Source organism: Engystomops pustulosus, chromosome 1 (assembly GCF_040894005.1).
Source record: "Engystomops pustulosus chromosome 1, aEngPut4.maternal, whole genome shotgun sequence".
In the NCBI taxonomy this organism is placed as follows: domain Eukaryota; kingdom Metazoa; phylum Chordata; class Amphibia; order Anura; family Leptodactylidae; genus Engystomops; species Engystomops pustulosus.
The window spans coordinates 52,101,507-52,115,205 of NC_092411.1; the positions used below are offsets into that span (position 1 = coordinate 52,101,507).

General features: G+C 37.5%; 1 protein-coding gene across 1 annotated transcript in view; it reads left to right on the forward strand.

Moving 5' to 3' along the window:
* Positions 1-13,152, forward strand: part of FER (FER tyrosine kinase) — a 124,616-nt gene extending 111,464 nt beyond the window's left edge. Inside the window, exons 19-21 of the mRNA XM_072140454.1 lie at positions 4,771-4,925; positions 10,792-10,914; positions 12,553-13,152. Coding sequence (XP_071996555.1) covers positions 4,771-4,925; positions 10,792-10,914; positions 12,553-12,695 — 421 coding nt within the window. The 3' untranslated portion in view covers positions 12,696-13,152. The remainder of the gene's footprint in view (positions 1-4,770; positions 4,926-10,791; positions 10,915-12,552) is intronic.
* The last annotated feature ends 547 nt before the right edge of the window (positions 13,153-13,699 follow it).

Sequence of the window (13,699 nt, forward strand, 5' to 3'; positions counted from 1 at the left end):
GAGTTCTACAAGCCAAACATAGTGATGATCACATGACCTGCCCAGGCAAGTGTAGGACATGTGCAGTGGACATGTGACCAGCGGTCATCTTATGTCCTGCTTTTCCTTCACAAAGTCATAGGACTGATTAAAAGGCATTTTAATAGTAGCATTTTAATTCTTCATTATAGTGCATGTCCACAACATTATTCTGCTAAGGGGAGAAAAAATTTAAATGCAACTAATTACATTGTAGCTTATATTTAATGACCCATTTGAATATGAATTATGCTTATTCCTAGAATACTCCTTTAACCAGTTGGTCACACTTTATTACTCTTTTACTTCCTGACTGCCAATCCAAAGCGCCATAATGACCTAAAACAGCAGAGTAAATAAACATTTGTTGGTAGAAGTGAATATGAATTTCATTCCATACATAAAAACAAATGTTTTCATGTTAGGGGCCTTGCAGACCTGCAAGAGATTTGTTTTATTACAGATTCAATAAACTTTAACTTGACCTATAACACAACAAAATACTTTGAAAATTTTATTTCACCTCTACATAAATCTTGAGCTTTGCAACATTTTTAATCTTTTTGAACTTATTTTTAGCCTTGAAACAAACTTAAATTAAAGTTTATTATATGTTTCCTTTACACTTACAACCTTACTGTTGTATTTCCTATAGCTGCAGTATGGAGTTGTATGGTCTATACAATTTCCTGTATTGTCTTTTTGTGTATGAGTAGTAGATAGGATACAGCCAAGCATCAAGAAACGACCAGTATGATGGAGACCTTATTAGAGCTGAAGGAATAAGCAGAGATTTCTGAGAGACACTAAAATAGTTTTTATTGTAGTTATATTGAGTGATTTATTGGTCAGAGAACAGTTTCTACCTTGAAGAATGCACCGCAGTTCCCTATTTATTACTTTCTTCTCAAATGATGCAAATGTATGCGCCCACCCTGCCGTGATATTTAAATGTATTGCCTCTTATATGTTTATATATAAAACCGGAATGTGCAGAGGCAGTTCATAAAACATGCCCTGCATTCATGAGGAATTTCTTCAAATGTTTCTATGACTAGTGTACGAGATAAAAAAAAAGTGTGCATATAGTTGCATTTGCTTTGGTGGTTCTGCCTATTGTCAATTTAACAAAATTGTACCTCTGATCTTCATAATGATCTGTAGTGAGGAAACATTTCTATAGACCGGAGAATTATTTCAAAGTCACTGAGCCTCTACAAGATCGTATCAAACAGTAAAGATTAAAACCATTCTCCCATTAAGAATTGTTCTTAAATTAAATGGATGTGCGATGATAAACTGAAAGAGACAAAACATATCACCTTTATAATCTTCTACCGGTAGATCATAAATAACACATGGAAACAAATGCTTCTCCACTCTGCATATATACAGCACATGCAGCCCCCTCATTCTTATATTGGAGAAAATTCTGGAAGGAAATGTCATATAAAAATTCAAAAATTCGGCATAATCTTTCACGCTACTTATTACTGATGACTTTGTGTGTCATACTTAATATTGCTTCAGTACCATACTTGAAGAAAATTCCATTAATGTGCAGCTGATCAATATTCATTTCTCTGTCCTCGGCCTGTTTATGCATACTTCAAAGTGTTCGGCGTCTGGAGTAATCGTTAGTATGTTAGACATGTGTGAATGATCACAGCAAGTTTTTCTTCTCTTGATGACTTTTGCTTCTCAAAAGCTTTTTTAGTATCTGCAGTTTCTTGGCACAAACATTGTGACATGGTATAAAATGTTTAGTTCTTTCAATATAGCATCTTGCATGAACTTGGTTTCACAAACATATACCCTTATTTTATTTATACCCTACCATTGGTGAGCAGGAGATTCTCAAATTCCTAACAAAGAGTTTTTGTCAGATTTTCACTTTTGGGTTTGTCTGTATAGGAGTTGCAAGAACTGTATAGAACATCTGCGTTCTGCCATTTCTCTTACTCTAACCACTTCAGTGTTAAGAAAACGGGGCTTTTCTCCTCTCACCCCTCAAGCAGACTTCTAAACAAACATAAATCATGGTATAAATACTATTTGCTTCATTTTTTGTTTGTATTTGGCAACAGCACACGTAAAAATAGACTTGGGGCTCATGTATATGGCGAGGTTGTTCAGACATGTGATAGTTGTGTTTTTTATAGGTAGCACACGTGATCATTTACTTTACATGGGCTCATACACAAGGCCAATGGATTCCGTGCATGAGCAGGCTCCCTGGGCAGTAAAAGACAGGACAGGTCCTATTGCTTCCCCTACAGTGGGTAACGGAAGTATTCAGAATTAACTCTTTGTTTCATTGTAGCCAGGTGGTAATATCAAAATTCTTTTTTTTTGCTCATTATGTACACTCTGCACCCCATATTGGCAGGAAGAAAAACTGAAACAAGAAAAAATGAGTATAAGTATTCAAACCCTTTGCTCAGTATTGAGTAGACACACCTTTTAGAGCTAGTATGGTCAAGAGTCTTCTTGGGAATGATGCAACAAGTTTCTCACGCCTGGATTTGGGGATCCTCTGCCTCTTCCTTGCAGATCCTCTCCATTTCCCCCAGGTTGGATGGTGAACTTTGTGAGAGCCATTATCAAGTCTTCCCAGAGGTGCTCAATTCAGTTTAGGTCAGTGCTCTGGATGGGCCAGTCAAAAATAGTCATAGTGGTGTTCTGAAGTCACTGCTTTGTAATTTTAGTTGTGTGCTTATGTGAACCTTCAGACCAATCTGATGTCCAGAGCACTCTGCAAGAGGTTTTCATCCTAGATATGTGTACTTGGCCGCATTCATCTTTACTGCTTTTGCAACCAGTCATCCTGTCCCTGCAGCTGGAAAAAAAACCCATAGAATGATGCTGCCACCGGCTTTTTTTTAATGTTGGGCTTGTATTTGGCAGGTGATGAGCAGTGGCTGTTTTTTTCCACACTTACCGCTTAGAATTAACACCAAAATGTTCAATCTTTGTCACATCAGAGAATCTTATGCAGGCTTTTATAGATCTTGACTGAGGAGAGGTTTCTGCCAGCACACTCTGCCATAAAGCCCCCACTGGTGGAGGGTTGCAGTGATAGTTGACTTTGTAGAACTGATCTTGGTTTTCTTCTTCTTTACCTCTCTCTTTTTTTCCCACAATTGCTTAGTTTGGCTGGACAGCCAAGTCCAGGAAGACTTGTGGTCTTCCCACACTTCTTTCGTTTTAAGTATTGTGGAGGCCACTGTGCTGCAGCAATTCCTTTGTAACCTTGGCCAGATGTGTCCCTTGCCACAATTCTGTCTTTGAGCTTCTCGGGCAGTTCCTTAGACCTCATGATTCTCATGTGCCCTGCAGTGTGAGCTGTAAGGTCTTATATAGACAGGTTTGCGTCTTTCCTGATCAAGTCCAATCAGTTTAATTAATCACAGCTGGACTCCAATTAAGGAGTAGAACCATCTCAAGGAGGATCATAATGAAATGTACAGCATGTGAGTTAAATGTGTGTCACAGCAAAGGATTTGAATACTCGTGACCATGTGATATTTCAGTTTTAAATATTGAATAAATTAGCAAAATTATCTACATTTCTGTGTATCTGAATGAGCATTCAAAAGAACTTTTTTTTTAATCTTACCAATTGGCTGCAATGAAACTATGAATACTTTCTGTACCCACTGTATTGCTACCCATGTAGTCTTTTATTATTTTCATCGGCTGGTGAGTAAAGCTTACTCGGTGGGACCATTGTTTGTGTCCTATAGAAAGGCACATGCTGTGTGGCCTTAACATATTCTTTTTACCCTCATGTGTCTTCTTCAACCTCATATGGCACAGTGTCCACAATTCTAACATAAGAAGGATTGCAACAAAAATTTTTAATGTTGGCTAGTGTAGGCAATTGACTTGCTTTATCTGCTTGACTCGGGTCCTTCATTGCCTCCAATGATGGTCGGAACTCAGATGGCCTGTTTCATACAGTGTATAAGGACTGAGAGTGTTTTTCTTTTTATATGCATACCTGAGACAGCCAGAGATTAGAAGAATGTAGTCTCACAGTTGCCCTCAAATTTTTATTAATATAAATTGTTAGCTTTTAAAGTGTTTCAAGGTGTACGTATGCTGCATTCAATCCTTATTCCATACTGTCGTCATATATTGCAATATTGCTTATTAATTTCCCTGAAAAAGATAAAATGGTTTCAACTAATATCCAAGGATCTTGGTTGTGTGACTTATTTTGTGTCTATTTTGTGTCTCTCAGGAGATACTTTCTGTGTGTGTCCATGAGTCATATTGAGTCTCTCCGCCTCAGGGCATCACTAATTGCAGAAATTTGGGGAGGCAGAATCAAGGACACAGTCCATTGTTTCACAGAAGAGTCTAGTCTAGAGGTAGATAAAAACTGTAGGGCTGGAGCCTCAAATCCAAATATATTTGAAACTATATAAATTAGTTTTTGGTTACCTGCTGTCCATGCTGTACATGCAGTGTGCTTTCTGTGCTGAGAATTCACTCCTATCTTGCGATATGCTTCTCTCAAAGCAGAACAATTAGAAATTATATGTTAGAAATAGGAGACGAAATACAATGAAAATAAATATCCACAGACTACAAGGAAATGTTACTGATCTTTTTACCAGGTGTTTTATATTTTGTTTTTGGCTGCCTTAGAAGGAGAAACAAAATCACAAGTTGTAGAGTTATTCATGTGCTAGTGTTAATCTGTGGGTGAATTCAATTCCTTTCAAACACATTTTTGTTTCCTAGGGACCTGGCAGCACGAAATTGTCTTGTAGGTGAAAATAATGTTTTGAAAATCAGTGACTTTGGCATGTCTCGTCAAGAGGATGATGGAATATATTCATCTTCTGGTTTAAAACAAATTCCTATCAAATGGACAGCACCAGAAGCCCTCAATTATGGTAAGACTTATTTTCTTAATTTAAAATTCAATTATTTTTCAGTGTCCAAGAATATATATTTTATTGTGTTCTAGTATATGTTAATCACTTGTCAAAATTGTGTTAGACATACATGTTACTATAATAAAATTTTTGAAGCTCTATAATAGCTTGTCAGCGGAAAATAACGAGATGGTGAAAATATCTGCCTATGGTCCGAACCACCAAATGAGTAGTTGCATTGAATTTATTGCTGTAAGCTATTCATTTACTGAGTTTTATTGTAACAGTATTGTGAGTGAGATTTATATATACTCATCCACATACATTGCTTTAATTCTACAGGATGTTATTAATGATAACGTTTTCCACACTCTCTATTATTAGCAGAATAAATGGTGCATTTCAGTACTTTATAAAGCTTTATTTTACATTACCTGGCTCTTTCCCAGAAGTGTCTGGTGGGAAGGGCAGCATGTGTGCCTGTGTCCCCCCCCCCCCCCCACCCCCCCTCCCAGGGAGTCACTAAATGCTTCTGGCATGGGGCCAGTTAACATGGAAACATTTTATAAAGTACTGAAATGATTCAGAATATTGACAAAAGCTATTTTAAAACCAGCTTTTGGAACCTGTCACCAGCTAAAAATGACATTCCTGGTGGCCAAACATTTCAAGAGAGTCTGTCTTGGTTGCTCTAAACATTGCAAATTTCTCCTAAATGAGTTCTGATCAATTTTCTTGCCTTCATTAGTTGATCATGGGTGGCTGACTTTTGGTGGCACCACAAAGCATCGGTACAATCGCTACAGCTCCCAATGATAGTGCAGCTACTGGGACGTGAAGCCAACTGCTTCAAGCTTCATATCAAATAGGCCAATAATAGTGGTTACTGACCAAGTCAAGAGCTGTGATTGCTGTTTATGGTGGTTTTCTCATGTGTAATATTTATTACCACATGACATTTTATAAATACACGGTAGTTGCTGGTCCCACCTCTAAGATTTGTACCTAAGTGGAGGACAGGAGGTACACTGCACCCCTTTCCATAGCCTAGTGAAAAGGCCTCTTTCCATTTTAAGTCTATGGAAACAAAAATAGTCAGATATAAAATATAGAAAAAACTTTCACGTTAACAAATAATGAATTCTATTGCGAGAAATTAGTGTTGAAAGCAACTTAATTTAGTTAGTCTTCTCTAATGAGTATCCTCTCTGTATTTAAATTTCTCCTTAATCCACCCTATCTCTATACAATCAGCATCTCAAAACAACATAATCAGGTGAAGTAGAGAAGGGATGAACCACACCCATACAAATCATGCCTGATTCAATCACGGCCAGTGCACTCCACAAACACTTGGAAAAGACTATTATTTCTCTCGACTGCTTCATTTTTTGAAAATGATAAAAAATAGTCACGTATAATGACAATTATTTGACACCGCACTTCTGTTTTCCTTATGTTGGACTAATCTGAAGAGCTGGAGGTTTAAGTACTTCTCTCAACTTATTAGTAGATGAGTTGTAAAACAAACCATGGCAACAAAGAGGTGCAGAAGCAAGAATGTAATGGAACTATTGCTAGGCAAGGCATTCTACACTGGAGCAATTCATTCATACCTAACATTTGAGGCAAACTACCTATAATAACCCCTTACCGGCTGCGAGTAAATGGAGAAGGCTCACGTGCTGACCTTACCCTCTCCATAGCCAGTAAGTCTTCGCTGCATATAGCAGCTAAAAGATGCCCATGTGCCACCATTTTGGTGAAGATCATCGCTCCCAGTGACATCGGGGTTGGCGAGCGGTTGCCATGACAGCCTCAGGTCTTCCGTAGACTTGAGGCTGTCTCGTTTTAACCTTTATCATTACAATGTGTGATTCACACATTGTAATGATTGAGGAGTAGAATCCCCAAGTACTGCCATACAGTAGTAAAGTGCCCTAGGGGTCTGTAAAATAGCAAAAAAAGAAAAAGCTAAAAAATGTATAAAAAAAACCTAAAATCCTCCCCCATTCCCTAGAAATATAAATAAACAGTAAAAATCATAAACACATAAGGTACCGCCGCGTCCAAAAATGCCCGATCAACATATAATAACGGTTTTTCAATGTGTTATGCCCCGTAACTGGAAAATAGCGCCCAAAGGCAAAAAATGGCAATTTTTTTTGCCATTTTGAAAAATATAAATAAATTCTCTAAAAAGTGATCAAAAGAGCGTACAAAAAATAGAATCATTGAAAACGTCATCAAAAGTCTCAAGACATGACACCACCCACAGCTCTGTACACCTTAGTATAAAAAAGTTATTAGCACCAGAATATGCCAAAATAAAAATTTTTGTACTGGAGGGTTTAATTCTTGTAAATGTATGAAAACTTAATAAAATCTACACATGTCATCCCCTTGATCCTATTGACCCCAAAGAATAAAATAGACATGTCATTTGTGGTGCACAGGGAAAGCCGTAAAATCCAAGCCTACAAGAAAATGGTGCAAATGCGTTTTTTCACCAACTTTTTTTCCAGCTTCCCGGCATAGAATATTATATACTGTCAGTATAAAGTGCAATTTGGTACGCACAAAACAAGCCCACACACAACTCTTTACATGAAAACATAAAAAGTTATAGATTTTTGAAGGTGGGGAGTGAGTTATGAAAACGCAAAAATGAAAAAGGGCCTTGGCGGGAAGGGGTTAACTAGTCCTTTCATATCTTTAATACTTTCCTCAGTGGTTCAGCGAATTTTCATAACAGCAATATATAGGAATAGACTAATGCTTAACAAAAAAGTGTCAGCAGTCATAATTATCATTTTATCTATTCAAAAAGTGCTGTTCTGTGGTTTGTGAACTGATATTACTGTACTTACTAGTGTTTTTGGCTCTGCTTGTACTGTCTCGAGAAACCTAATTACATTTAACATTTATACCAGCGGAATGACTTCACTGAAAAGTGTTAAATTACAGCATGCCAAACTATGAAGTGAGTGGGTAAGCAGACAAGAAAACGAATGTTGCCTTCAACCGCACATTGAATGCCCTTAATTATGGTCTATTAAACTTGAAAACTAATTTAGCACAGCTGGAAAAGATAGTTAAAGTGCATACAGAGTTTGTTGACGGCAAAATGGTTAACATACTGTTACTACTATTTAGGTCAGTGAAATACTAAAGTGTAATAGGGTTAAGATTCCAAAATAAGCTTCTGCTTTCAACAGTATTACCGTATATACTCGAGTATAAGCAGAGACCCCTAATTTTACTATCAAAAACTGGGAAAAACTACTGACTCGAGTATAAGCGGAGGCTGGGAAATGCATTGGTCAAACCTCCCCAGTAGTATACAGCCTGCCAGCCCCCATGTAGTATACAGCCTGCCAGCCCCCATAGCCCTTAAAAAAATAAACTTATATACTCACCCTCCGATGTCGGCGCGGCTCCCCGATGTCAGCGTGTTCCGTCTTCTTTCTTCTCCGCGGCTCCTCTTCTTTCTTCTGTCATAGACGCAGCCATGTTTTCTTCTAGCAGGCGCATACTATGGCCGGTGCTGACATCATAGTATGCGCGGCCATGAAGAAAACATAGCCATGTCCATGACAGAAGAAAGCACATTTTTTGTGCTGAAAAACTTGGCTTATACACGAGTATAAATGGTACTCTATCCCATAACATATGTCCTAGAATATAGTATGTAATGATTATATTGGGAATAAGCTTTATGCACCAGTAGTGTCATATGGTACCCATCCTTCTCCTGAAGCAAATGATATACCTATTTTTGTTTTCCCCTACAATTTTTCACCAGTGCTTAAATAGCTTCAATCTTTAACACTGTGTCTTGGGATTAAGGACAATGTCCTTAATTAAGTCAATGTCCTGGGATTAAGGAAGTAACAAGCTCCATAAATATGTTAACTACATGTAAATGTTGAAAACATAGAAACAAATTATACAGGCTGTCTACAATGCTCTACAAACAGAAATGTACTCACTATGATACCTTTGCATGCCATCAGTGAAGTTATTAGTTTTCTGATGAATGTTCTCCCACACTGATCACACTTGGTCACGCCAACCAATATTGTCTCATACAAGTCCAGAGATTCAGTAGGCCCCGGCAGGACCATGAAACCACACTGATTGCTTATTGTAGTACAAGTGACATACGACCTTGTATTGTTGTGTTGCTTTTATCCTCACTAGTACTTGCTGCCTTTCCACTGCCTCTCGTCGCACAGCGGCTCATCATCATCCTCTTCCACACATTGCAATCCGTGTATGAAGAAAGTCTATAGTAAAGACCAAAACTTACATGAATTTGGATTGTCATACTTTGTACACCAGTAAAATTCTGTGTTTTTGCATCATCAAATGGAGTGCCAAGTGTTTTTTTATTATTATTATACTACTACTACCCATAGTAGTACAAGTGACATACGACCTTGTATTGTTGTGTTGCTCCCTGGAATCTGTTGGTTTCACGACCAAATGTCAGTGTGTTTGGAGTAAAAGCTATAGGCATCCGGCTATCCTACATTATGCGTACCCCCACCTTATTTCCACGAGTATGACCAAGATGGCCTACCCTCATTCATGTTATTGGCGTGTCAAGATGAATCTTGGCCTATCATTGTGGTTGGTAACCCATCCAGATTAAAAGAAACACTCCACTCAAACTTATTTCATTAATACATGGTGCAGGGCCTGAAGGGAGGAGCTTGATTTGTTTTAGTTGTTCTCCTAGAAACTTGCTAGAACAAAGAGTCCTCCCTTCAGGCCCTGTACATGGTATAATTCAATGAATCAGCTGTGACTAGAGTGCTCCTTTGACTTTTAGTCCTATGCCCCAGAATCATTGCATTGAAAGGCCTCTTTTTCCCTATTTCCTTGTCTGTTACTGTAGCTATAATTTTAAAATGAAAATGTTTAATTAAACCTTATGAATGCAGAAAAATAGCCTTTAAAGGAAATCAAACCTCAGGATGAAGCATGATAAACCAGGGACACTTCCTCATAGATCTAGGCACTATGACTGTGGTAATCTTCTTATATTTGTTATCCATGGCCTCTTTCCTTCCAAAATTAAATTTTAAACTTATGCTAATGATCCTGAAAGACTACTAGGGTGGTTCCAAGAGCCCCTCTGTGCTTAAGATTCACAGCCTTTACAATTTTCAAGGAGCACTTTCCAATGTGTCCTGAAACTTCCTCTGCTGCGCTGAGATTACATCAGGCAGGTGGAGGGATAGTGCCAAGCATGAGCAGAGGGGCAGGATAAGACACATAGATCTAACAGCCTATAAATCTACAGCAAAGAGCTCTGGGAACCGTTCCAGTAGCCCAGGTATTTCATTAGCATAAGTTAAAAAGTTGATTTTAGAGGGAAGGAAGCAATGGATAACAAATATAAGAAGATAACAGTCACAGTACCTGGATCTATGAGTAAGCGTCACTGGATTATCAAGCTTGTTTCTGATGCTAGATTTCCTTAAAAAAATTGTTTTTTATATTGCTTGTTATCTTTATCAAGTGTGTGGACTAGATATTATTTATTTTTCTAACCTTTATTATATATTTTTTCATTTGAATGTATATCCCTCATGTAACCCTGCATAGCATAGTGTAAGGCACAGAACAGATTATATTTCGAGGCAGTATGATACAATACCACCAAAAGAAATTAGTCTGGGCATAATGTTTTGTGCTCTCAATACCAAAAATCTGATTAAAGTTTAATGCAAGAAAGCTTTCGTAAGTCACAAAGGGTAACAACTTCATATAGTTTATAGTTAAATTAATCCTCTATTATGCCAATGTGTGCCGCTTTATTCCTTATTTTCTGTGTCATGTTTCAACATTACTTTTTGTTTTTTTGTTGCTACAGGACGATATAGTTCTGAAAGTGATGTGTGGAGCTTTGGTATTCTTTTGTGGGAAACTTTCAGTTTGGGGATGTGTCCTTATCCAGGAATGACCAATCAACAAGCTCGGGAACAAGTAGAAAAGGGTAAAATATAACCCTTTTTATTATGTCGTTGTCTCTGTTCACAATCCTACTTCTACTAACTGCATACACAAAGTTATGATTAATTAGGTTTTTTTAATATATTGTGGATTTCTATGCTACATGAACAGCATGCATTTGTTAACTTCACTCTGACAGGTGACTGCTTCTCTGCCAGTCGGAGGCAAGCAAACAACCAAAAAACCTGCTATCTGTAATTGGCATCACAGAGGAAAAACTCCACTTCAGACTAGCTTTCACCAAATAAAAGATCAAACATTGGATGCAAAAATCTATGTGCCAATTTAACTATATTGTTATTTATAATTTTGGTAAATATCATTCTAGCAACAATTGTGATTACACAAGTGGTAAAAAGAAATAAGGAAGCCTGAGAGTAGAAAGGAAAGTGCCACTTCTGACTAACAAGGAACTTAGTATAGATATGAACATTATACCAATAAACATATAGGATGCATGCAAAGATAACACTAAACCATCTAAACTCAGAGATCAATTCAGATACATATGTATAGTGAACAACACAGAGGTTTAAAAACAGCGGGGCACATTTACTTACCTGTCTGAAGACTTCACCCAAAGTGCATTGTTCCGCCGATAATGCACTCTGCCGTAATTCACTAAGATCATGCGCCCGATATCCTGCATGTGTCGCTTCCCCACTCAGATCCGCCGGGGTTCACCTTCTTCTTCCTGGTGCATGTAAGAGCTTGATCTTGCCTCACAATTTGAAAGTTAAATCTTGCGCTCAGTCCGAATTAGTCAGATTGTCTGACGGCCCGTCTCCCGATTTCTGTTGCATGAAAGCCAGCGTAGCTCAGTCCCTCAGTCAGAAATGTAATACAGTTAACTCATTAAGGGGAATTTACAGACTAGGTGTAGGCGGCAGACTAGCCCAATGAACATGGCCTAAGTATAGAAAACATACAGGAGACAGAGGGAAGAAAGAATGTATACTTGCCTTGCTCTAGCTCCCAGGTCCTATGTGCTGCGGTACTGCTGTTTTTAGTGCCGGTCACTTGACCTACATTATCCAATGAGTGTTCTCTTGGACTTCTCTTCCATTTTCCAGGGGACTTTGATTCTTGTGTTGTCCCCTAGCAAAGGAGGCCACTCATGGATATAAAGTAAATCCCTTGACCCTTTGGAACTCTCCCAGAAATCTTGAGCCGAGAGTTCTTTTCTCCTTTCTCCAACCCCTGACTGTTGGGAAGTTTAGTGTCCTTTGCTTCTACACAGTAATCTGTGCTTACCAGTGGCTGCAAATCAGTGGCTCTCCACCAGGAAATTGAAAGAAAGTAAGCAAGAAATTATAGGGAGAGCTGGGGATTACAATACCATATCTGGGGCCCCAAACCAGTTTTGATTTAAGGGGAGATGGTGGTGAAATAGGGGCTTAAAACCTATTGAATGTTTAAGAGGTAAAGCTCTATTGACTGTTTATATAACAATTTAATAATTGTTATATATTTTTTAACCTATTGAATCTTTTTTTAATTCTCAAAGATGCTGATTCTAGCATGCCACTATTTTGCATTATAATTTAAATTGTTTTGTATATTGAATAATTTTTAATGATTACATGATCATTGGTTTTACCATAATGTACTTTACTTGCAGGTTATCGAATGTCTGCTCCACAGAAGTGCCCAGAGGAAGTTTTCAAAATCATGCAACGGTGTTGGGAATATAAGCCAGAAAATCGTCCAAAGTTCATAGAGATGCAGAAAGAACTTTCATCAATTAAAAAGAAAATTACATAGTACCAAACCCACTGATGGACACTTACCTTGTAGCATAGTAGTTATTTTTGGCATATTAGTTAAAGATCTGGCATTTACCAGATATTGCCATTATTTTGTCTAGTAAATCTGCATGTGCCTTTTTACTGAACAACATCGTGATCACCACCGGAAATCTAACACATTGTCATCTAAATGTGCTAATAATGTTATGGTGTGGTGCACAGATTTTGTACTTCTAAGTTCAGAGACTTCTTTGTATTGAGAGTTCATACTAAAGTCTCTGTATATAATTATGTTCTCACTTCAGACAATGGCACACAATTAATTGAACACATTCTTTGGACACTGAAAGTTTTTAAGATTTATATATTGTACTTTATAGAACACATTTACTTCCTTTCCATGGATACAATGTAGCTTAGTTATTTTGGGCCAAATTTAACCTTAATAACCTAATTATTTTGTGCACTTTTTCTGTTAGGTTAATCAAAGTTACTGCATCTAAGTGACTCAAGAAGACTAATCAATAATAAATAAAATGCAAAAAAGTATATATTTATTATAAAAAAAAAATGTGATTCATGAAATTAGACTTAAAGCCTTTCTATAAAATCGATCCTCATTCGATTTATCTCCTTTGGACAAAAGAAGAGAGATGTAGAATACAACCCATGGCGATCTCTAGCAGTCCTATAGAGTTGAACAGATTAGAAAAAAGTAAACGCACATTAACCAAAAGATTGGAACTCTGTTCCAGTGGTTAGTGGGGGTCCTAGTTGTCAGGCATCTATCAATCAGACACTTGTCAAGTCTCTTGACAACTATTTTAAGTTCTGGATCCTGTACATTTGAACCTATTTTAGTTGTTGTTTTTTTTTTTTTAATTTACAAAAGATACAACAGGTCAATACGTATGTAAGGATTGCTACTTTTTGTCTTTGGAATTGCAAATTGGTCTAACGGTTACTACTTCACCCAAATCTCATATTCTTAGACGCAAAGCAATGCCAAGGATCAACACT